Raw genomic sequence first — 24,679 nt, 5'->3', positions numbered from 1 at the left:
ATTTTTTTTAATTTTAGCAAAAATATACACAAACAAGATTGGCCATTTTTAAGTACTTTCACAGGTAAAATCCAGTGGCATTAATCACAGTTGCAATGTGCAACCATCACCATTAAAACTTTATCATCCCCAAACTACCTATTGAGCAATAACTCCCTGTTCCCTCCTCCCAGCCCATGGTAACCACTAATCTTTCTGTCTCTGCATTTGCCTTTTCTAGGTATTTCTCATAAATGGGATCATACGGTATTTGTCCTTTGCGACTGACTGATTTCATTTAGCATAATGGTTTAAAAGTTCACTCATGTCATAGCATGTATTAAAACTTTCATTGCTTTATATGGCAGGATAATATTCCATTGTACACGTGTGCCGTTGAGTCGATTTCGACTCACAGCAAGTCTATAGTAGAACTGCCCCATAGGGTTTCCTAGGCTGTAAAATCTCCGGGTCTTTTCTCCTGTAGAGCCACTGGTGGGTTTGAACCCCCGACTAGCCAAGCCCTTAACCATTATGCCACGAGGGCTCCTTCCATTGTACATCTATACCACATTTTGTTTAACCATCTGTTGCTGGGCGCTTGGGTTGTTTCCACCTTTTGGCTATTGGAAATAATGCTGCAGTGGCCACTGGTGTACAAGTATCTGTTTGAATCCCTGCTTTCAGTTCTTTCGGATATTTATCTAGGAGTGGAATGGCTGACCCTTATGGTAACTCTATGTTTAACTTTCTGAGGAACTCCCAAACTGTTTTCTCCAGCAGTTGCACCGTTTTACGTGCTCACCATCAGTGCAGGAGGGTTCCAGTTTCTGCATAACCTCACCAACACTTATTTTCAAATTTTTTAAATAATAGTCATCCTAGTGGGTGTGAAGTGGTGTCTTATCTCCTTGTGGTTTTGATTTGCATTTCCCCAGTGGCTACCTGATAGAGTTGTTATATTAAGTGAGTATATAACAGAGTGACATAGAGCAAGCACTATATGAGTATATTATCATTTTGTTTATTTATCATTGTCTAACATTTGAGACTTGAGGGTTTTGGTTTTTTTTGGTCTATGGATCTCCAATTGTGCCAGCATCACATGATTAGATCTTTAAATTTCAAAGTACTGTTACTCTTTCAGCAAGGTAACTGGATGATGGACATGCCCTGTTTCATTTTGCCATCAAACATTTATTAAGCACTTCCCATGCCCTGGTGGTGCAGTGGTTAAAGTGCTCTGCTGCTAACAGAAAGGTCGGTGGTTTGAACACACCGGCAGCTTCTCTGGAAAAAGATGTGGCAGTGAGCTCCATAAAGATTTACAGCCTTGGAAACCCTGTGGCAGTTCTGCTCTGTCCTACAGGGTCACTAGGAGTCAGAATTGACTCAATGGCAACGGGTTTTTGGTTATGCCTTGACCTAAGTCTCTCATACCTTGTGCAAAAATTAACTCAAAATGCATCACAGACTTTAAACCTACAAAAGTTTTAGAAAAACCACAGGAGAAAATTTAACAATCAAGGGCTAGGCAAAGAGCCCTTAGACCTGACAGCGAAAGCATAATCCATAAAAGGAAAAACCGATAAACTGGACTTCATCAAAATTGAGAACTTGCTCTGCAAAAAAGCCTATTAAGAGGATGAAAGACAAGCTACAGACTAGGACAGAATATCTGTAAACCATGGATCAAAGGACTAGTATCTACAATATATAAAGAACCCTCTAAACAGTAGGAAAAAAAATAGAAAATGTGCAAAAGACATGAACAGACATTTCAATTAAAATATACAAATTGCAAATAAGCATATGAAAAGGTGTTCAATATTAGCCATTCCAAAACCAAACCCACTGCTGTCTAGTTGATTCCGACTGATACCGAAACTATAGGATAGCGTAGAAGTACCCCATAGGGTTTTCAAGGCTGTAAATCTTTACAGAAGCAGACTGCCACATCTTCCTCCAACGGAGTGACTGGGTTAAAACTGTTGACCTTTCTGTTAGCAGCCAGGTGCCTAAAAGCTGTGCCACAAGGGCTCCTAATCAACCATCAGAGAAATGCAAATTAAAACCACAATGAGATAACGATATTCCAATCAGAATGCCTAAAAAAAGAGTAAAACAAAATGCTAGCAAGGATGCAAAGAAACTGGATCACTTGTATGTTTCTGGTGGAAATGTAAAACGGTATGGCCACTCTGGGAAACCATTTGGCAATTGCTTACAAGACAAACTATGCAACTACCATGCATCCCAGCAACTGAACTGCTGGGCATTTATCCCAGAATATGAAGATTTATGCTTACACAAAAGCCTGTACATGAATGTTTATAGCAGCTTTATTCATAATAGCCCAAAACTGAAAACAACCCAGATGTCCTCCAAGGGGTGAATGGTTAGACAAAATGTGGTAGGTACATCCATATCATATAATGTTGTTGGTAGGTGCTCTCAAGTAGTCTCATCATGACCTCATGTGACAGTAGAATTGCCCCACAGGGTTTCCTAGGTTGTAATCTCTACAGAAGCAGATGGCCAGGTCTTTCTCCCTAGGAGTCATTGGGTGGGGTCAAACCTCCAAGTTTTCAGTTAGCAGCCGAGCACTTAACCTTTGCACCACCTGGGCTTTTTAGAGCATGGAATACTGCTCAGCAATAAAAAACCAAAAACCCGTTGCCATCGAGTGGGTTCCGACTCATATCGACCCTATAGGATATAGTAGAACTGCCCCATAGAGTTTCCAAGGAGTGCCCGGTGGATTCGAACTGCCAACCTTTTGGTTGGCAGCCGTAGTTCTTAACCACTGTACCACCAGGGTTTCCCAGCAATAAAAAGGAACCAGCTATTCTATGAAACAACCTGGATGAATCCCCAAGTAATTATACTGAGTGAAAAAAATCCGGAAAAGTTACTGTATGATTCCATTTATATAACGTTCTCCAAAGGACAAAAATAATAGAAATGGAGAACAGATGGTGGTTGCTAGGGGTGGGGGCAGAAGCGAAGTGGGTATGGCTATAAAATGGCAGCATGAGGGATCCTGGTGGTGATAGGAGTGATCCGTATCTTGACTATATCAATGTCAATATCCTGCCTGTGATATTGTACTGCAGTTTTGCAAGATGTTACCATTGGCGGAAACTGGGTAAAGAGTACCCAGAATCTTATAATTGCACAATAACAAACAAACCCAGGATCTTATAACTGTACATGAATCTATAATTACCTTAAAAAAAAGTTTAAAAATTTAATCATGTAGCATGTCCTCTCCTTCCTCTCCTGCTTAAAACCTTCCACTGGCTTCCCACTGTTTTTAAGATATGAGGCCCTGACCACCCTGCCCCCTGTCCACGTTCCTAACCTCACCAGGCTCCCCTCAGGCTTTCTCTGCTCCATTCATACTGGTTTTCTGTCCCCCCACTGGGCATACTCCCATGCCGTTCCCAAGTGAACCGTGTTCCCTCTCGTCTTCTATTTAATTCCTACTTACCTTTCAGAAGGAGCCCCCGTGGAGCAGTGGTTAAAGCGCCGGCTGCTAACCCAAAGGTTGGGTTCGAACCCTCCAGCGGCTCTGCAAGAGAAAGATGTGGCAGTCTGCTCCCATAAAGATTTACGGTCTTTGGAAACCCTTTGAGGGCAGTTCTACTCTATCCTACAGGGTTGCTATGAGTCAGGACTGACTCGACGGCAACAGATTTGGCTTGTTCGATTAGGGCAATTTTCCCCAACTTTCTTGACTAGGTCAAATTCTGTACGCTCTGTTGCCCTGTGTGTTTCTCTTTGGTAGTACAGCACTTCGTACATTTCTTTGTATGATAATATATCTTCCTTACTAGACAGTGAGTTCCGCGAAGTGAGAAACTGTAAGTCTTAATTTTCGTTGGACGTTGCGCTATTAGCTCCACACCTAGGATGTTTAGTAAGTACAGTATTTACCAGAGCGAATGAAAGCCCGCCCACCGCCAGGCATTCTGGGCGTGGCGCGTCATAATGGCGTCACTTCCTCCCGGAAGACTCTCCCGGGAACGGCTGAGGTTCCTGTCATTTTTGAGTCCGTCAGTTGTGATCATGGCTCTGCCGCCGTTCTTCGCTCCGGGTCGTCCGGGCCCGCCGCCTCCGCAGCCGCCGCCTCCCGCTCCCTTCGGCTGTCCGCCACCACCGCTGTCCTCCTCGGCTTTCCCACCGCCTCTTCCCCAGCGGCCTGGCCCCTTTTCGGGGGCCTCCGCCCCCTTCCTCCAGCCCCCGTTGGCTCTGCAGCCCCGGGCCCCCGCGGAAGCCTCCCGCGGCGGTGGCTGTGGTGGCGGCAGCGGCGGCGGAAACTTCTACCCTGTGCCGCCACCACCGTTGCCTCCGCCGCCACCCCAGTGCCGGCCCTTCCCAGGGTCCGACGCTCGCGAGCGCCCGCGGCCGCCACCTCCGGGCCCGGGGCCGCCCTGGAACCCGCGCTGGCCTGAGGCGCCGCCGCCGCCCGATGTGCTCGGGGAGGCGGCTCTGCAGCGCCTGCGCGACCAGCAGTGGCTGGAGGCGGTGTTCGGAGCCCCGCGGCGAGCTGGCGGCCCGGCGCCTCCGCGCGCGCCCGCCGGGCCTAGCCTAGGCGAAGTTCGCGCGCGGCTGCGCGGGGCCCTGCGCCTGGTGCGGCGGCTGCGGGGCCTGGGCCGGGCCATGAGCGAGGCCGAGGCAGACGGCGCGGCATGGGCTCTGCTGCACGCCCAAGCCGCGCCGCTGCGCGCCGAACTGGCCGAGAGGCTACAGCCGCTGACCCAGGCGGCCTATGTGGGCGAGGTGCGGCGGAGACTCGAGAGGGTTCGGCGCCGCCGGCTGCGGCTGCGAGAGCGGGCCCGGGAACGCGAGGCCGAGCGAGAGGCGGAGGCCGCGCGGGCGGTGGAGCGTGAGCAGGAGATTGACCGCTGGAGGGTCAAGTGCGTGCAGGAGGTGGAGGAGAAGAAGCGGGTGAGAACAGCGGACGCGCATGGGGCCAGGGGTGGTGGTGGTTGGAGCCTGAGGGGACATGAGGCTTTGTGCTGCCGTGTCCTAGGGCTAAACTTTTGTTTCCTTATCCGTAAAATAAAAAGACAGCTTGCTTCTTCTCTGACCTGATACTATGTCTCTATATTTATTGTATGTTACGAGGTAGAGTACACACCACCAAAGCTCTGGGTGCACACTGTGGCATTGCAAGGATGACAGCCTCCCGTCTCCTGCTCCATCGTTCTATCCCCTTACTAACATTCAAGGATAACAAGTGCCTGGGTCCTCGTGAGTTTTGGATTGCTCTAGGTGATTAAAGAATACAAAATATAGAAAACTTGGGTCCCTGCCTCAAGGAACATATACCCTAATTGGCAGATGGCATAATAGTGGTGGTTCCCTTAATTTTCATTTGTTTACAAGTTTTAAACCACATATCCCCAGGTTCAGCAATGGTGTTTTTGAGCAGTAACTCTATACTAGGTCTTAAGCAGAGTTAGTCACCTACACCAGTTCATTGAATCCTTATAACAACCCTGAAAAGTAAATGGTATTATCCCACTTTTACAGATTAGGAAACTGAGGCACAAAGAGGTTAACTGAGTGTCACACAACTGGTCTGTGGCAGTTTCACTCGGGATTTGAGCCCAAGTTGTCTGATTCCAAAGCCTGTTGATTTCAGGCTCCACATAGGGCCAGGGTGAAATTGGAAATTGATCAGGTGGTTGTTTAAGGCATTCATTCTCCTTACTTTGAGAGCCTCTGGGGTTTTCTTTGCCTCTCCCTCCACTGTCCATAACCAGCTAGAGTCTTCTTTCCTTCTCCTTGTGTCTGATACTCTACCATTCTAGAATGTGCTATAACTTCATTCTGAAGTGTATTGATGGCAAGTTTTGTCATTGTGTCCCCAGGAATATCAGTGTTTTAAGGAAGAATGCCTGAAGAGGCAACACCTTAATCTGAGAACGTTTGATTTGGTTCAGGAGACATTTCTTGAGAGCACATTGTGTGCCAGGCCTGATGCCAGGTCCTGGAGATTAAAATGAATAAGACATTGCCTTTGTCCTTGAGGGGCTTAGAACCCCGTGGGGGATCATGTCAGTACAGCATGGTGTGTGTTAGGATTTCAACTGTATGTGTTTTAGGAGCCCAGAGGAGGCATATCTAATCTACTGGGGGGACGGCGTCAGGGAAGGCTTCCTGGACGATATAGTGATGTCAGAGCTGAGTCTTGAAGGAAATGTCAAAGCCATGTGAGAGCATCAGTTGCAGGGAGGGGGAGTAATACAAGCCGAAGAGTGAAGCAGCATGCTGTGGCTGTAACAATGGAATTACAGGCACTTTTTTGACAGATGAGAGAGAGAAGTTTAGGCAGGAGGCCCCCCCTCACCACCTGTGGTGATGAATGTCCCATGAGAAGTGGCTTGAGGAACCATGGTTATTTTAGTCCAACTGAAGAAGAGTGGGATAGTGGTCTTTCAGATGTTTGAAAGGCTGTCATGTGGAAGAGATCCTTATGATGCTAGAGCAGTGGGATACAAACTCTGTGTGTTGGTTGTCACTTGGAGAGCTTTGTAGAGTCCTGGGCCTCTTCAGCCCCTTCCTTATCTTCCATGAGAGTCTGAATCTTCACGTCTAAAAGGTGCATTTTTAACAAGGGAGCCCTGTTCCTTGGACCACACTTAGAGAAACACTGAGGAAGAAACAAAGACCAGTGCCCACATGGAAACTACAAAGAGAAGCGATTCTCCTTTGAGATGAGAGTTGTGTCATCAGTGGAAGGGGTTGACCCCTTGGCTGGGCCAGTGTAGAGAGTTGTTATGCAAGGCCCAGGAAATTGAGATGTAGATCCAGTATAGTCTGTCTTAACCCTGGTGTTGTCTGATTCCCTGAAATCTGACCTGTCAGGCAGCTGTTCTCTGCCATAACGTTGTTCCTGATGATAGGTCTTGTGGGCTCTGGTTCACCTCCAGGAGCAGGAACTCAAAGCTGCTGCTGATGGCGTCCTGTCTGAAGTGAGGAGAAAACAAGCAGACACCAAAAGAATGGTGGACCTTCTTCGGGCCTTGGAGAAATTGAGGAAGCTGAGGAAAGAGGCTGCAGCGAGGAAAGGTAACTGTGGCTTTGCATTTCCACTTGCAGTTCTTGCCCTTCTTTACCACAGCCCCCCAGATATTTTTGAAGCAGAAACGCTTGATACTTTTCCTGGGCTTGTTAGCAGTAGCTCAGAGCTTCTGAAGCAGGAAGCCTTGGAAGATATTTAGCCCCGGGTAGCACCTGTAGGAACTCAGTGCTGATGAAATGGTTGGACAGGCTAGGGAGTGCCCTGCAGAGTGTACAGAGCTTCCCAGCTTCCCTGAATGTCACTTCTGGGCTCAGAAGACTTCAGTGGTCTCTGCAAGGAGTGCCAGACTAGCCAGGCAGTCCAAGCCTCTCCTCAAAAATTTACTCCCGCCTTGCTGGTGTTCTAGAAGTTCCCAGTCATGCTTTCCATTTGCCTATCCAGATCTTTGCTCCTGCCAGTTTGTCTGGAGGGCCCTCAGTCCCCATCTTTACCATTTTAAGCCCTCACTATTCTTCAAAACCAAATACAGATGCAGCATTCTCCAGGAAGTCTGCCCTCATCTGGGCTGAGGTGACCTCCTGCTCCTTGTCACTTGTACCTGGTGTGGACCACAGGCTGCCTTACTGATAGACCTTTGACATTCATCAGGGATATTTTAGAGTACACAATCAGGTATCACCATAGCAAATGGTTTCCCCTGTGTAGTTTAAAATATAAATGAAAACTGTGACTCCTTCAGACTCTTGATTAAGTTTTGTCAGGATATGACCCTCATACAGTGAGGCAGGCTCATTAACTAGCTAAGTGATTGGCGTTGGCCTTCCAGCATACTACAGAGTGGCTGACTCAGATGTAATCTCAGAGTCAATACAGATGACCGCATTGTAGTACTTCTGGGGTACTCATGAATAGTCAGAGGGGAGTTAGCATCTGCTGTGTTTACCCATATATTACGAATTGAATTGTGTTTCTCAAAAATATGTGTTGTAAATCCGAACGTCTACACTTGTGGTTATAATCCCACTTGGGAATGGGTTTTCTTTGTATGTTAAGAGACCATATCAGTGTAGGATGTGTTTTAAGCTAATCACCTTTAAGATATAAAAAGAGCAGATTAGGCACAGAGAAGCAAGCACAAATGGATGGAGAAGATACAAGGCACATGATCGCCAAGGAACCTAGGAATAGAAGCTGAATAGAAACAAGAACCTTCCCCCAGAGCAGACAGAAAGCCTTCCGCTAGAGCCAGTGCCCTGAATTCAGTCTTCTAGCCTCCTAAACTATGAGAGATTTCTGTTTATTAAAGCCACCCACTTGTATTTCTTTTTTTTATATATACATATATATAATTTTATTTATTTTCTCATTGAGAATATACACAGTGAAACATACACCAATTCAACAGTTTTTACATGTACCATTTAGTGAAATTGATTACATTCTTCGAGTTGTGTAACCATTCTCACCCTCTTTCTGAGTTGTTCCTCCTCCATTAATATAAATTCGCTGCCCCTTGAGGTTCCTACCTAATGTTTCAAGTTGCTGTTGTCAGTTTGATCCCATATAGATAGTTCTTAAAAGAGCACAATGCTCAAGGCAGACATTTTTCTCTAGTTACGTTAAACTGTTGCTTGGTTTTAAGAAGACTTCAGGGGGTATTTATGGCTTAAGGTTTAAAGATTATCTCAGGGAAGTAGTTTCAGGGGTTCATCCCACCTTCATGGCTCTGTGAAGTCTGGAGTCCATGAGAATTTGAATTCTGTATCTTTCCCCGTTTGATCAGGATTTTTCTATGGAATCTTTGATCAAAACATTCAGTAATGGTAGCTGGGCACCATCCAGTTCTCACTTGTGGTATTTCTGTTATAGCAGCACTAGTTAACTAAGACACTTTATCTCTTCCTTATTAGAAAGCAAAAACCTGAGGACTACTATTTAATATTTCCCCACCTCACATCCCCCATGAGTGAGTGGTCAGTAAACTCCTGCCAAGTGAATTTACCAGCGTAATTTCTCCAGATTAGTCTTCCTCACCTTGTGGTTAAATAGCTGCCCAAAAAAGGGGGGAAATTTTAGAAGGAAACTAGCAGCTTCCTAACTTGCTCTCTTCAAAACATGTGCATCTCCAAGTAAATGCTGAGAATTGAAGCTGATACATGAGCAGGGCCACATTGCAAAGTGTCTAATGGGCTTGGCTAGAGTTCCCACCTTATGCTTAAAGCCGTGAGGTACCATTGAAGGATTTTAACTGGAGAGAGAAAAGATGAGAAAGATCAGTGCTGGCAGCGTGGAAAAAGATTTGGAGCATCCAAGAGCAAGGGAGGGAGGGAGGGAGAGAGACTGGTAAGACTATTGTAGTCTGGGCAGGGTTGGATAAGGGGCAGACAGTAAATTGGCGAGAAGTAAATGGATTTAAGAAGTATGAATGAAGTAATATAAAAAAAAAAAATAGGAACTCAGCATATGGAAGCTAAAGGAAAAAATGACTTCTAGGTTGTAGCCTGGTCTACTGAACGATGGTGGTACCTTTTTAGTTGAGGAGGATGAACAGGTTCGGGTTGACGAGTTTAGTCTGGCACCTGTTGAGCTTGCGGTATCTGTAGAACAGCCTGGTTAAGAGTTCATCAGCACGTAGCCACAGGTAGGAGTGACCTCAAGGAGGTTGTATAGCATGAGATGAAGACTGAGAAAACATAATCCTAGGGAATGTCAAAGTCAAGGTGGATAAAGAGGAGGCCACAAAAGAGAACAGAGGGACAAGAGGAAAAGATAGACTCAGGGAGGAAAAAGTAGACCCCCTGCCTCCTTCTGGAAAGTGGCAAATACTTAGAGACATCATGTAATCCTGGGTGGGTAACTTAAACTTCTCTGTGCCTCAGTTTTCTCATTTGTAGCACGGGGATAATAAGGTACCACCCATAGAGTGTTTGAGGATTAAATTAGTAAGTATTGTATAAACTCTTAAAACAGCCTTGGCACACAGTTAATGCTGTGAGTGTTTCATGTTGTTATTTTTATTATTGAGTAATTAAAAGCTGAGAAACATCCATGGCAATTAGTACCCGGCAGAGCACAAATTTCCCATTGCTAGGGGTATTTCAGTGGAGTGGTAGGGGGGTAGGGTAGAAGGCAGACTAGAATAGAGTGAATAGGAGATGAAAAAGAAACAATGAGGTCAATTTATTAAAAGATCCCCTGTGAAGAAAGCAAGATTGTTATCTGGCTGGCTGTGTGTGTGTGTGCACGCGCGTGTGTGTGTGTGCACATGCGTGTGTGTGTGTGTGCTTGCACGCATGCTGGGAGCTGTGGGGTTTATGTGAATTTGGTCTTTGTTCCTGAGAAATAACCTCTAAAACTTAAGAATTTCCCCAATTATCATAGGTGTCTGATGAGGGCTCCAGACTACGTGTAACCCAGCAGGTTATGCTAATGAGGTGACTCTTGGGAGGAGCTGGCCAGGCCAAAAAGACCCACCTTTTTTTTTTTTTTTTTAATTGTGCTTTAGGTGAAAGTTTACAGCTCAAGTTAATTTCTCATTCAGAAATTTGTATACATATTGTTTTGTGACATTAGTTGCAGTCCCCACAATGTGACAGTATACTACTCCCCTTTCCACCCTGGGCTCTCTGTGTCCACTCAACCAGTTCCTGTCCCTTCCTGCTTTCTCATTGTGCTTTTGGACAGGAGCTGCCCATTTGGTCTCATATATCTGATTGAACTAAGAACTGGGTTCCTCATGTGTATTATTTTTTGTGTTATAGTTTTGTCTAATCTTTGTCTGAAGACTGGGCTTCGAGCATGGTTTCAGTTCTGGGTTAACAGAGTGTCTGGGAGCCATAGTTTCCATGGTTTCTTCAGTCTGTCAGGCCATTAAGTTTGGTCTTTTTACGTGAATTTGAATTTTGTTCTACATTTTTCTCCTACTCTGTCCAGGACTCTGTTGTGTTCCCTGTCAGGGTGGTTATTGGTGGTAGCCGGACACCATCTAGTTCTTCTGGTCTCAGGCTGGTGGAGTCTCTGGTTCATTTGGTCCTTTAGTCCTTTGGCCTAGTATTTTCCTTATGTCTTTGATTTTCTTCATCCTCCTTTGCTCTGAGTGGGATAGGACCAATAGATGTCTTAGGTGGCTGCTTGAAAGGTTTTAAGACTCCAGATGCTACTCACCACAGTAGGATATAGAACATTTCCTTTATAAACTGTTATGCCAGTTGACCTAGATGTCCCCTGAAACTATGTTCTCCAGGCTCCAGCTCCTCTGTCCTTCAAAGTGTTCAGATGTGTCTGGGAAACTGCTTTGCTTTGGTCCAGTTGTGTTGACTTCCCATATATCGTGTGTTGTCCTTACCTTCACTGAAGTTGACCCTTGAAAGACCCACCTCTTGATGACCTGTGTTATTAACCAACCTCGAGAGAGAGTAGCTGGTGTTTGAATTACTAATAAGACACACAGTAAAAGCTCTGGACGCAAGCTCCATGGCCTCCTGGTTGGTGAAAGACATCGATCGATGTGTGTGGGAGGGTACCATCTCCTTTCTGGGGACATAGAAGCTCTGCATTGGGAACCCTCCTAGACCTTGCCCTATGCATCTCTTCATTTGTGTCCTTTTTGCTTTAATAAAACTGTAACCCTCAGTATAGCACTTTCCTGAGTTCTTCAGTTGTCCTAGTGAATTATCCAACCCACCGGGATAGTGAGAGCCAAGAGGTCAGAAGTGAGGGGAGCCCTGAGGACCCCTGAGCTTGCTGCTTGTTAAGTAAATTATGGCGCATTGATGAGATAAACTAGGATAGAGCTGCTAAATAATTACGAGGACTGAAAAAGAATGTGGATAATTAATGCTGGTCATACAGCCACATAGAAATTATATCTGTGTTAGGTTGAACCATGGGAACTTGCTAATACATGGGCACAAAAGTCTGGAAAGGAACATGGAGATTATGCTTATGGTAGAAGGATTAGGATTTTTTCTTTTTTGTATCTGGTGTTCTTAAAATGCTTGTGTGATAAATACCTTTCCGTATAAAATGGGCCACCCCCACATCTGTGATACTGAATCGTGCAGCAGCTTCATCAGGAGCTTCATCGGCTCTTATTTGCAGGGCTGTTACAACAGTGAGCTGACCTACAATCCACTTGAATATTCACTGAGCATTCCTTTCATGAAAAATTGCACACATGCATAAAAAAAGAATTCCTAAATACTAATCATCGAAATTAAATAATTTTCAAGATTTTCCCATATTTCCTTGCTCAACTAAAGCTAATCCCAGACATATCACTTCCCCCAGGTGCTTATATATGTATCTCTGAAAAAGCTTAGACATCTTTTTATTAACTCTGTGCAGCAGTAATACTTTGATTTCACCTATTAAGCAGTTCATGATCAAATAGTGCCAATTGTCGCTTCCTAAATGTTAACTGTACTGTTAGCTGACCTCACAGTTAACCGGGGTGACCAACCGTTTGGTTTTCTTGGTATTGAGAAGTTTCCCAGGACGTGCAACTTTCAGTGCTAAAACCAGGCAGACAGAGACTATTGACTACCTCTGCCAGCAGTGGACTGTGTGTCAGTGTAGCCAGTTAAGTGTGTCTTCTTCACCACTCGAAGTGTGCGCTTCCAAAACTTCAGGCTCAGTCAGAGGGAACGTTGTTCATCTCACATGTAAGTTCCTGCCTTTAGTGAGCTCACTGTCTAACTGGAAGATCAGGGCCACTCAGTATAAACAAAATCAAGGGTTAAGTGAGGAGTTCAGAGAAAGTTGGGCCAGGATCACAGTAATTGTATACTCCAGAAAGCCAAATTGAGCCTTGAAAATTGGGTAGAATTCACAAACCTTAAGCAAACTCATAGATAGGACTTTGAGTCTGATTATTAGAACACGGGTGTGTTCTAATCTGGGTATCTGAAAAATAGCATCTAAAATGCCATTTGGATCTCTCCGCCCAGGGGTCTGTCCTCCTGTCTCAGCAGATGAAACTTTTGAGCATCATCTGCAGCGACTGAGAAGACTCATTAAAAAACGCTCTGAACTGTATGAAGCTGAAGAGAGAGCCCTCAGAGTTATGCTGGAAGGAGAACAAGAGGAGGAGAGGAAAAGAGAATTGGAAAAGAAGCAAAGAAAAGAAAAGGAGAAAATTTTACTTCAGAAGCGTGAAATTGAGTCCAAGTTATTTGGGGATCCAGGTAAGTTCCTCTGTAAGGAAAAGACTAACTTGGCCCTTCTCATCATAGATAATCTCAGCTTAAGCTAAGGGGTGTTATTGTTGTTAGGTGCTGTTGAGTCAGTTTTCCACTAATCACAATGTCATGTGACAGAGTAGAACTGCCCCAGAGGGTTTTCTTGGCTGTAATCTTTACAGGAGCAGATCATCAGGTCTTTTCTCCCATGAGCAACTGGGTGGGTTTGAACTGCCAACCTTTCAGTTAGCAACCACCAAGGTTTCTTAAGCTGAGGGGTAGAAGGCAACAAATGAGACATTCAGGATTTACTGTATCATGGGATTAATGGGTAAAGATGAAACACATTTGATCATATTGTCACAATCACAGGCCCAGTCACCTTGTCTTGAGAAATAAACTCTGGATATAAAGCATGATGATGTGGTATTTTGCCTTTCTTTCTCAGATGAGTTCCCACTTGCTCACCTCTTGCAGCCTTTCCGACAGTATTACCTCCAAGCTGAACACTCCGTGCCAGCGCTCATCCAGATAAGGTAAAAGGGGCAGGCTCTCCAACGTGCTACCTTTCCCATGGGTAGCAGGAAGCAGTTGATGAAGTGCTTATTATATTGTTGAGGTCTATTACTGTATCTTTTTTTAAAGTTCTTTATGGGCCTATAATATTGTCATTGTTCACTGATGCCACGTACATCTTGTTTAGTTCTCATTAATCCTTGAGAAAGGGGATGGTGGTGTCCCTGTTTTAACAGGTGAGGAAACATAAACTCTGGTTATTGTTGGCCCTTCTGTATTTTCCCATGCTAGAGCTGTTAGATTGATTTAAAGCATTGGCTTCTCTTTCCTGATTCTCTTCTCTGGTGCTAAACAGACCAAGGAAGAGAAGCCCACCCTGGGGTTCTTGCCTGTGGAGACTGTTTGAGACCCATACTGGCTTCCGAGCTCTTAAAAGTCAAAGCCAAGAAAGTGAAGAACAAGGGGAACTGGACTCTCATCTTAACTTGCAGTTACTGATGAGCTGGGAAGTGTTCTCAGCTCTTTGGGTCTCACTTTCCTCATCTATAAGGTGAAGACGGTGGGCTGGAATGGTGGCCTTCAGAACTAGCAGCCGCACTCGTCTCAAATGCAGTCTTTTGAGAAAACGCTATGCAAAACAGAATGAATGGTTTCCTGGGTGGTTTAAATCTGTTGTTAACTGAAAACACTTTGTTATTTCTAGAGTCCCTAAAAGCATATACTGGGCTCTAGGGGTCTTCAAAGCATGGTTTGAAAACCACAAAACTAAGTAATCTCTGAGATCCCTTCCAGAGCTCTAATGATGTGTGATTCTTAGAAAAGAATGCTGTTTAGCATACCAAGTTTATATTCTGGGAAAAAGGCATTTTTGGCTTATATACAAGCCTTAGCTGTTAAACATGTGTATATTCATTATTTGGTTATCCATTCTTATTTTTAGAGTTGCCCCCTCCCCATGTGTACATTAAAGAAATACAGTTTTTTGCATAATTTTAGGAACAAGTTCTATAATGGATTACTACCTTAGTCAAAACTAAGTCCTAGAAATAGAATATTTAGTTGCTGAACACCTTGCTGAGAATAAAACAGAAATAAGCAGTTGTTGTACAATGTTCTTATTAAGGCATGATTGGGATCAGTACCTGGTGCCATCCGATCATCCCAAAGGCAACTCCGTTCCCCAAGGATGGGTCCTTCCTCCGCTCCCCAGCAACGACATCTGGGCAACCGCTATTAAGCTGCATTAGTAAAGATGCTCCAGGAGTGTGGTCCAGCCAAGGCCCGTTCCAGCTCTAAATATTAGAGATGCTGCCATCGTCTTATGCTTGACTAACCCAGAACCTTTGAACTCTGTGGCTTCACCCTACCCTGAAATTGTGTTTCCCTTCTGTGCTCTGTCCTGGCCAGAGGTGCCTCTTGAATCAGGAGATTAATATGGTTCTTCAGGAAAGGACCTAGGTGAACTGTGGTTAACTGGTAACACAGTCAGTGGCCTTTGTTCCCCAGATTTGCCTCTGTTTTGAGGGGCTTGGTCCAGAGTGACTTGGTAATTGACTCTAACTTCCTTGTGTGGTGATGGTTAAGTACTCACATACACTCAATATGGGTGTGTGCTGGCTGGATTTAGCTGCCCTCATGCGCTAAAGGCAAGGTTGATGCAAAATTTCCTTACCTTCTACCCAGAGAGCCCTCATAATTTCCAGGAAGAAAGGTGAAAAAAATGCTCTTTATCTGTAGTTTTGTTAATCCCTCCTTTGGTGCAGCTTGGGAAGCTGCTGCTAAGGAAGATGGCATTTGGCTGCAGGCTGAGCTGCCAGAAAAGACTGTGGCCTAGCTTGGTATCCATATTGAGAGCTTAGAAAACCTGAAGGAGTACCTGTGCCCAAATTTGATCGTGATTAAACAGACAGTGGCTGGATTTTCCCCAAGTTAGAAGGGTTCTAATGAAAGCACCTGTTTTTTAAGTTCCTGGGGGTCTGGCTCAGAACCCTTAAGGACAGAAATGTATTCCTCTATAGGAGCAGGACTTTAACCTCACTCAGCTGTACTGGAGGAGCTGGTGGAGCTGTGACATCTTGTTAGGGATTCAGGCTTCCCAAAAGCACCCATGTAGTCAAAGACCCGTTATCGTGGAGTCAATGCCGATTTCATAGCAACCCTATAGGACAGAATAGAACTGCCCCGTAGGGTTTCCAGGGAGTAGGTGGTGATTTCGAACTGCCAACCTTTTGGTTAGCAGCCGAATGCTGAACAACTGTGCCACTAGGGCGCCCATGTAGTCAAAGCTGGAGAGAAATCAGATAGAAAATAATAAAATTTATTTTTTCATGAATAAATGCTATGCCTGGAAATGATCAGTCATATAGAATGTCCATTTTTGTTTTTTCCTGTCGTGTTATTTATATTTCCAAAAAGCTAAATAAATAACCATTTTTATTTTTTAGTTTGAGCCTTTCTCCCTGATTTGTTGCCTTCAGAATCACTATACACAGAATTTGTATTGATGAAACACATTTTCACTCCAAAATTCAAATTTATTAAATAGGCATTTTCTACAGGAAGATGAATCTTGAGAGCCAGAGTAGTCTGCAAAATCCAACTTTGGATAATGAGAAAGGACGCTGACCCCTTGGCCCTTCTCCTGTTGTTTAATTTGCATTGTTTAATTTATACATTATACATTACAGAGTTAACACATAGGGTGTGACGGCCTGCACTCCTCCTCCAAAGTGTGTGTCTAAGCTGATAAACCATAGAATCCGATGTGATTAGCCTCATGTAACCCCACAGCTCTGTGTGCCTTTTTGTTATGAATCTCACCACTTGCTCTATGAGATGCAAGAAAAGTAGAAATCAAAATGAATTGTACGATATTTGTTTGGTGTCCAGATAGCCTTGCCACTAAGACACCTGTGTTGATAGGGGCTGGTGGGATGGTGAAGCAGGGACTCCAGGAAAGTTCAGGCAGCAGAACTAAAGGAGAGGAAGGCATTCAACCCCCAGATGGAAATAAATAGGCCCTCTTTTTTCTCGTTTGGCCTCTGCAAGGTTTTAATCAAGTGAGTGTTGTTTTGTGTTTGGAAAGGTGTTTTCCCTGGTTTATTGCTTGTATGTAGCAGTAGCCACTGGTCCTCTACAGTTTTAGAAAGACTGTACTTCTGAGAATATGAACAGTGCCATTGAAATCTTGGCCCACAATCTTTTTTTCTCAGAAAATTTCGAACATATTCAAAAGTAAAGAGAATAGTATAATGATTGCCCATGTACCCATCATTGGCTTCAAATAATTGTCAACTCATGGCCAATCTTGTTTCATCTGTACCCCACCCCTCATCCTGGATTATTTTGAAGCAAATCCCAGGCATGATATTACCTCATTCATAAACATTTCATTATCTACAGCTTTAAAACTTTAATCACCACACCATTATCACACCTGAAGAAATTGGTCCTAATATCATCAGACTCCATCAATGTTCAGATTTCCCCATCTCATAAATGTGTTTTACCATTTGTTCAGAATAGGATCTAAATACGATCCATACGTTGCTGTTTGTTGTTGGTATTAATGGAACTAGGTCCATGAATTCATTAGGGGTTACAAAATGCTGATAGTTTAATTTTCTCATTCTTAATTTATTAGCTGGACTATTTCTGAAAAGAGGAACTTATCAATGATTTGGTTACTGTGGGGTGTAATTTGTATACGAAAGACGAGATAAATACTTAATTCCCTTTATTTACCACTTTTCAAAATAATGGGCTGGTTCTCTAGCATCTTCCAAAGGTGGCTAATGAATTTTTAAGTATCATCATTAGCCTTTAAGTATAATTACGAACTCCAATCTAAACATATTTGTGTTTCAATCTGTTGTTGTTATCTTTATTGATTATCTCATCGTTGGCCAGTGGGAGCCACTTCACCTTGGCCTCTGAGTCCTTTTGATACAGCCCCAGTGTTCTGTTCTAAGCTTATCTTGTACATTTTCTGTCCCCGATCTGGAATCAGTCATTCCTCTACGGTGGAAAAGATATTTAAAGTCCACAGCCTGTGTGATCGGGATGTTAGCTGGTACTGGGTTAGTTGGCATTTCCCATTCTTTTCAGTCAGCCGAGCTGGGAACTACAGTTCTGTTGAGCCTTCAGCCCTTTTGTAAATAATATCCTTTTCACACCTATACCTAAATTCTTTATATATTGAACATGAATTAATGAAAATAGAAGAATGAAATTCAAAGAACAACCAGAAAGTTAAACCAATTATCTGTTGATTAATCATTCCCTGTATACAAGAATATTGTTTTATATTATTTCCGCACAGAGAAGACTGGGCTTTTGAGAAGCTCTAACAAAAGCATTTATTTTTAAGAAATTTGGTAAATACAGAGAGGAGTAGGAAGCTATGAAATAAAGATGTTAAATACTAAGGGCGTTCAACTGAGTGGCTGAGTTTGACGTCAGAGGATTTGCTACTGTAAGCCGGCTAGCTTAGTCACTCCAAACTCAAGCCATTCATGTTCCTATGTCCGTGTGACTTTTGTGCAAGGATGTATCAAGAAGCTTAGCTAAGATTACACCATCTGTTGTAGGCTTTTACTTCTACATGTTTTGTCCACAGGGAAGCAAGCCTAGGAATTACCAGGTGAGTACAAAATATATTTTCTTCTATTAAATAATATGCAATATATAGAAGACTTGTGAATGCTATGAAGTATTAGGAATGATATAGTTTAAAGAATAGAGATGACATGCAATTTTTCTAACTAAATCGTTACTAGTATTTGCAATGCTTAGAACCAATAAACTGTTCCCAGATGATAAGCTGTTCACTTTTGCATGCATCCACACAGTCGTTCCTGGCCTGACACCCATGAAGAATTTGTTTCCAATGCAAGTTCTGACTTTTGGAGTAAACCGGACTTCTCATAGGCTCTGAACCAAAGATTGAGGTCTTTGAAGCAACTCGATGTTAGAGTGCTTAACTGTGCACAGCAATGGACACACTTTCCTCAGCTGTATTAATTCAGGCTTGCCAGAATCTATGTAGCAGGATTTGAACTGCGTTCGTTGGATAATCATTTTTATTTACCACTTGCTAGGTACCCTGCTTGGTGCCAGAGATAGAAAGAAGATCAAGACAGACAGGTTTCCTGCCCTGCCCAGCTAGAGTTAGCGTCTGTAGTAGAGAAACTTAATGATTATACAGATAATTTAAGTAAAATCGTGATAAATGCCTCAAGAGAAAAGTACTTATTTGTGGATTTATATTTTTCATTGTTCAAGTATTAAGTGCCTGTTGCAGTCCAGATAATTTGTTAAGTACAAGGCTATAATGTTGAACAAAATACCCAATACTCCCTAACCTCATAGAGAATACAGGTTATGAGGGAGACAGATCCAACAATCGTAAAAACAAATGTGCTGAGTGCTTTGAAGGGAGGCATGATTCTATGAAATTATGAATTAGAACTTTTTTTTTCAGACTGAAGATTCTGTAATACATTTAGGTGAAATAATAGAAAATATCAGTGTATCATATAATCCCCCCAAAAAAGCTGTTGCAGTTGAGTCAATTTCGAGTAAAAATTACCATTTTTAAGCTTATATTTGTATGCTAGGTTGGAGGTACCCTCGTGGCACAGTGGCTAGGTGGTTGGCTGGTAACCGAAAGGTCAGCAGTTCAAACCCACCAGTCCCTTGGTGGGAGAAAGATGTGGCAGTCTACTTCCATAAAGTTTTACAGCCTTGGATACCCTATGGGGCAGTTTTACTCTGTCCTGTAGGGTCACTATGAGTTGGAACCAAGTTGATGGCAACGGGTTTGGGTTTTGGTATGCTAGGTTGCAAAGTCGAATGTATTTCATGAGTCACGTAAAAAAAAAATCTTGGAAGCCACTGTACTAGGGGAACCTAACCAAATTTGGGGGTCAGGGAAAGCTTTTTTGAGAAAGTGATTTTCAGCTGAGCTTTGAAGGTGAACAGCTCTTAACTAGCTTGGGGGAAGAGACAGGGAAGAAAAACATTACAAGTATCTGGAATAGCATATGCAAAGGCCCTGTGGTGGGCCAAGAAGACCATGGCAGTTGAAGTCCAGTATGGCTAAAGTCATCTATGCCAGTCATGTGGAAGATAACTACCTGGCCAACCAACAGGAAGAGATCCGTATTTGTACTCATTCCAAAGAAAGGTGATCCAACTGATTGTGGAAATTACCAAACAGTATCTTGGAAGAAGTATGACCAGAATACTCCTGAGAAGCAAGGATGGCAAGACTTTGTCTCATGTACTTTGGACATGTTACCAGGAGGGACCAGTCCCTGAAGAGAAGGACATCATGCTTGGTAAAGTAGAGGGTCAGTGAAAAAGAGGAAGGTCCTAAACGAGATGGATTAACACAGTGGCTGTAACAATGGGCTCAAGCATAACAAGGATTGTGAGGATGGTGCAGGACTGGGAAGTATTTTACACAGGGTTGCTGTGAGTCAGAACTGACACCTAACAACATAACAACAACAATCATTAATATCGCATACAAGTAAAATTATGCTGAAGATAATTAAAAAACAATTGCAGCAGTACATCAACAGAGAACTGCTAGAAATTCAAGCAGGATTCAGAACAGGATGTGGAATGAGGGATATCATTGACGATGTCACATGGATCTTGGCTGAAAGCAGATAATACAAGAAGGATGTTTACCTGTGTTTTATTGACTATACAAAGGCATTTGACTATGTGGATCATAACAAATTATGTATAACATTGTGGAGAATGGGAAATCCAGAATGTGCTTATGTGGAACCTGTAGATAGACCAAGAGGCAGTTGTTCAAACAGGACAAGGGAATAACGCATGGTCTAAAATCAGGAAAGGTATGCATCAGAGTTGTGTCATTTTACCATACTTATTCAGTCTATATGCTGAGCAGATAATCTGAGAACCTGGACAATATGAGGAAAAACATGGCATCAGGGTTGGAGGAATACTCATTAACAATATGCAGGTGACACGATGTTGCTTGCTGAAAGTGAAGAGAACTTGAAGATCAAAGACTACAGCTTTCAATATGGATTACATTTCAACATAAAGCAAATAAAACTGGGCCAGTAAACAGCATCAGGATAAATGGAGAAAATGTTGAAGTTGTCAAGGATTTCATTTTACTTTGAATCCACAATCAACGTCCATGGAAGCAGCAGCCAGGAAATCAAATGACATTGCATTGGGCAAATCTGCAAAAGACCTCTTCAAAGTGTTAAAAAGCAAAGATGTCACTTTGAGGATTAAGGTATGCCTGACCCGAGCCATGGTATTTTCAGTCACCTCATAAGCACGCGAAAGCTGGACATTGAATAAGGAAGACCGAAGAAGAATTGATGCCTTTGAATTATGGTGTTGGCAAAGAATATTGAATATACCATGAACTGTCAGAAGAACGAATAAATCTGTCTTGGAAGAAGTATAGACAGAATGCGCCTTAGAAGCAAAACTTTGGACATCTTATCAGGAGGCTCTAGTCACTGGAGAAGGACATCATTCTTGGTAAAGTAGTGGGTCAGTGAAAAAGAGGAAGACTGTCCATGATATAAATTGACACAGTGGGTGCAACAATGGGCTCAAACACAGCAACAATTGTGAGGCTGGTGCAGGACAGGGCAGCATTCCCTTCTGTTGTGCATAGGGTCACTATGAGTCAGAACCAACTCACTGGCACCTAACAAAAGCAAAAACATGGCCGAAGTAAGATGGGAGGTGACAGCGAGCGTGGGTCAGACCCTGCAAAGCTTCAGAAGCTTTTGTCAGGAGTTTGAGTTTTATTCTGAGAGTTGTTGGGAATCATTGGAGGATTTTAAGCAGGAGAGTGGCTTAATTTTGTGTTTTGAAATGATCACTTGCTGCAGTGTGTGGAACGAAATTACAATGCCACATCTTTCTCCCACGGACCAACTGATGAGTTTGAATTTGCATGAAAAGACACGAAGAAACCAGTTGTCCAAGTGAGAGATGATGAGTGCTTAGAGTCCCACGATAGCTGTAGAGGTAGAAAGAAATGGCTGGATTCCAGAGATTCAGGAGATAAATCATGGCAGGGAATTTGAGATGGGCAGTGGTACGGGAGAGGAAGGTGTCAGGGATGAGTTCTAAGCTTGTGCATCTGGATGAATGCCACCATTCCTTGAGACAGGGAACCCTGGAGGAGGAGGAGCCACTTGAGGGGAGCTCACTTTGGATTTGTTGAGTTTGAGGCACCCTTGAAACATCCTGGGGGAGATGCCTTGTAAAATTTATCTCAGAAGAGAACTGGCAAATCTGTGAGTCATTGGCGTAAAGATAATTGAAACTGTGGCCAAGGATGAAGTCATTTAGAGTATAGTGCAGAGCCTTAAAAAGCAATACTAATGTCATTGCCTGGACCCACCCTAGACCAATTACCACGACTGTCACTCTCTGCCCCCCACCCTCCCCAATAGGGATGGACTACCCAATCAGCAAGGTAAGCATGTGCTTAGGGCATCATCAAAACAGGGGCACCAGTTGTCCAAAGCAAAGACCCATAGATGCCAAGCAGACAGGATTCAAGGAAAAGCTAGTGCCACAGTGGAAGGGAACTGGCAGGGCACTAAATGAAAATGTCACCAGCTCCAGTGCGTGCGAATGCGCTGGCCAGAAATAAAGCTCATGCAGGGTCATGGGGGTGGTGCCCACACGCAAGATTGTTTCAGCTGTGAGACACATACCACTTCAACACCTTCGTTGACATTTGTCTCCTACAGTCTATGTAATTGAAATTCCTTATCTTGGCAGGTCTCTTGGGAGTATACTATTTCTAATAAACAAGAAGTAGGGGTTGGCTGTTGAGTCTAACTCTGGCTACATTCACCCAATATGCAACTGGATCCAACATGGTCGGTTACTGGGCAAGGACAGATTATATTAATGGATAACAGGTCTCTGATCCATTTTGAGAGAACTGTCTTGTACTTCCACATCTGCTGAACCAGCAACTCCAGTCAGGAGGGCCAGCAATGCTCTTTGCCATGATACAAACACAAGGGTATGCTCTTTAACACATCCTGGTAAACCGATGGGAACTCTAGTCCCAGATGACACAGAAAAGGGAGGGAACTTGAATAAGTCCACTGTTGCAATGAATTCAGTCAAGTTACTTCTTAACAGTGTAGCATTTACATACGGAGTTCTGTCTTACATTTTGTATTTATAACTTTAAAATATGTTTGGCATACACACGGACACAATCTAGCATACAGTTTATAAAATACTAACATGGACAATAATATAATACCAACATAGCAAATGTCCAAAAATACTGAAACTATTAATATTTATCTAACACAAAAGGTTTTAATTCATATATCAGGTGAGTTTCATTTTTTGTTGTCTGTTGTGTGGGACACAATACTTGATATGACTGTATATATGCTAATGAGGTATTAGGCACATTAAGAGCATGCAAAATTCAATATCGTGCAAGATGTATTTCTGTTTTGCAACAAGTGTGTTACTAAATTTATCTTCCAAGAAAGCAACAAAGGGCGTTTATCAGAGCATTATGTTTTATCAGAATATTTACATATGTCCATGTAAGGGAATTGAGCAATCCTCAAGGAAATAAATGGATAGCAAAATTACATAAATGTATTTTATTTTCCATTTCCCTTCAGACTCTTTTTTAAGAAATTGATTGATATTGCTACGATTCGCAAAACAAACTTGCTTGTGGAGAAGTCGTGCTATTGTTACATCAATTTTGTACGTATCTTTGAATATGGGAGTTGAACAATCCCACAGAGAAATAAATGTACATTTTATAAATATGATAACAATTACATTTTCCTTTTCATTTCGAACTGATCAGGTATAACCTCACATTCAGTTCTCTCTCATAGACCACATAAGAATGCCAGTCACGTGACTCGTGACGTATCTAGTATTGTCTTGCACAAAGTGAACGAAAATACGTCTTCAGGTTGAGCATACCCTTGTATTTGCATCATGCTCTTTGCGATCGCTGTCACCCCTATAGGGTATTAGCAGTAGTCTAATGAACCCTGAAGACGCAGCATCAAAGGATGGAAAGTGAGAGGCAGGTTTTAAGTATTATTTCAAGACGAAAAACATGCATAGAGATCTGCAAAGGACCTGCTGGCAAAACATCGTATGACAAACGAATGAAATTATTTCTGACTGCCTTGAAAGTACTATTTCTTTTGACTATCTCAGACCTGAAGAACAAAATTACATATTCCAAATCAATTTTTTTACTTACTTATTTTCAAATACAAATTTTTGGATCAACATCCAAATTCAAATGTAAATTTTATCTTATAAATTTTATTTTCAATTATCCAAATTTATTTGGTACAGTAGAACCAAATTTAAAAAGTGGCATAATTTTATATCCAGGTAAAATGACAAGGCAGCAACTAAGTGGAGCGCAAAAACGAAAGCTCACAGAAGATATAAAAGGATTTGTGAATCCCTAAAGACAATTCCAAAATTAACTTCCTTTTTAAAACGTAATGAATCAGAAGAGACTTCTTCCACTGAAGGCTCAAGTTTAATGGGTGCAAATCGTTGTACAAGTACCGCTAGTGCTGAAATTACTAATAGCAATACAAATATAACAATTTGTTCCCAATTCTGCATCCATTCCTTGCTGTAGTTAAAAAATTAATAATGGTGTAGAAAGTGAAACTATTTTAAAATCTGAAATTGTCCCATCTACAGACCCCATAAAAGATATACAGATCCTGCTTTGTGGAATAATTTTTCTCCTAATGATGTAAATTATTGGATTGAAAGAGGGCCAAGTGATTGTCAACATCTCAGTGGACCATTTGAAAATTCATGTGGAAAATTTCTGGATGGTAAACAAACAAGGTTCTGTAGCCAGAATATATTTCTAGAGCGCAAAGCTCATGGGGAAAACTATAAGAGGGAGTGGCTA

At 42.8% G+C, this 24,679-nt stretch overlaps 1 protein-coding gene across 1 annotated transcript; it reads left to right on the top strand.

Annotated features, from left to right (window-relative positions):
• Nucleotides 1-3,978: 3,978 nt before the first annotated feature.
• On the top strand, nucleotides 3,979-23,972 carry PDCD7 (programmed cell death 7). Its single transcript, XM_049905506.1, has 5 exons — nucleotides 3,979-4,932; nucleotides 6,924-7,062; nucleotides 12,964-13,200; nucleotides 13,643-13,730; nucleotides 14,834-23,972. Exons 1-5 carry the CDS (start codon nucleotides 4,051-4,053, stop codon nucleotides 14,955-14,957), a joined length of 1,470 nt encoding a protein of 489 aa, XP_049761463.1. The 5' UTR covers nucleotides 3,979-4,050; the 3' UTR covers nucleotides 14,958-23,972.
• The last annotated feature ends 707 nt before the right edge of the window (nucleotides 23,973-24,679 follow it).

This window comes from Elephas maximus, chromosome 13 (assembly GCF_024166365.1).
Source record: "Elephas maximus indicus isolate mEleMax1 chromosome 13, mEleMax1 primary haplotype, whole genome shotgun sequence".
NCBI classification, from domain to species: Eukaryota; Metazoa; Chordata; class Mammalia; order Proboscidea; family Elephantidae; genus Elephas; species Elephas maximus.
The sequence above is the reverse complement of the archived record's forward strand: the minus strand, read 5'-3'. Positions and strand labels throughout refer to the sequence as shown.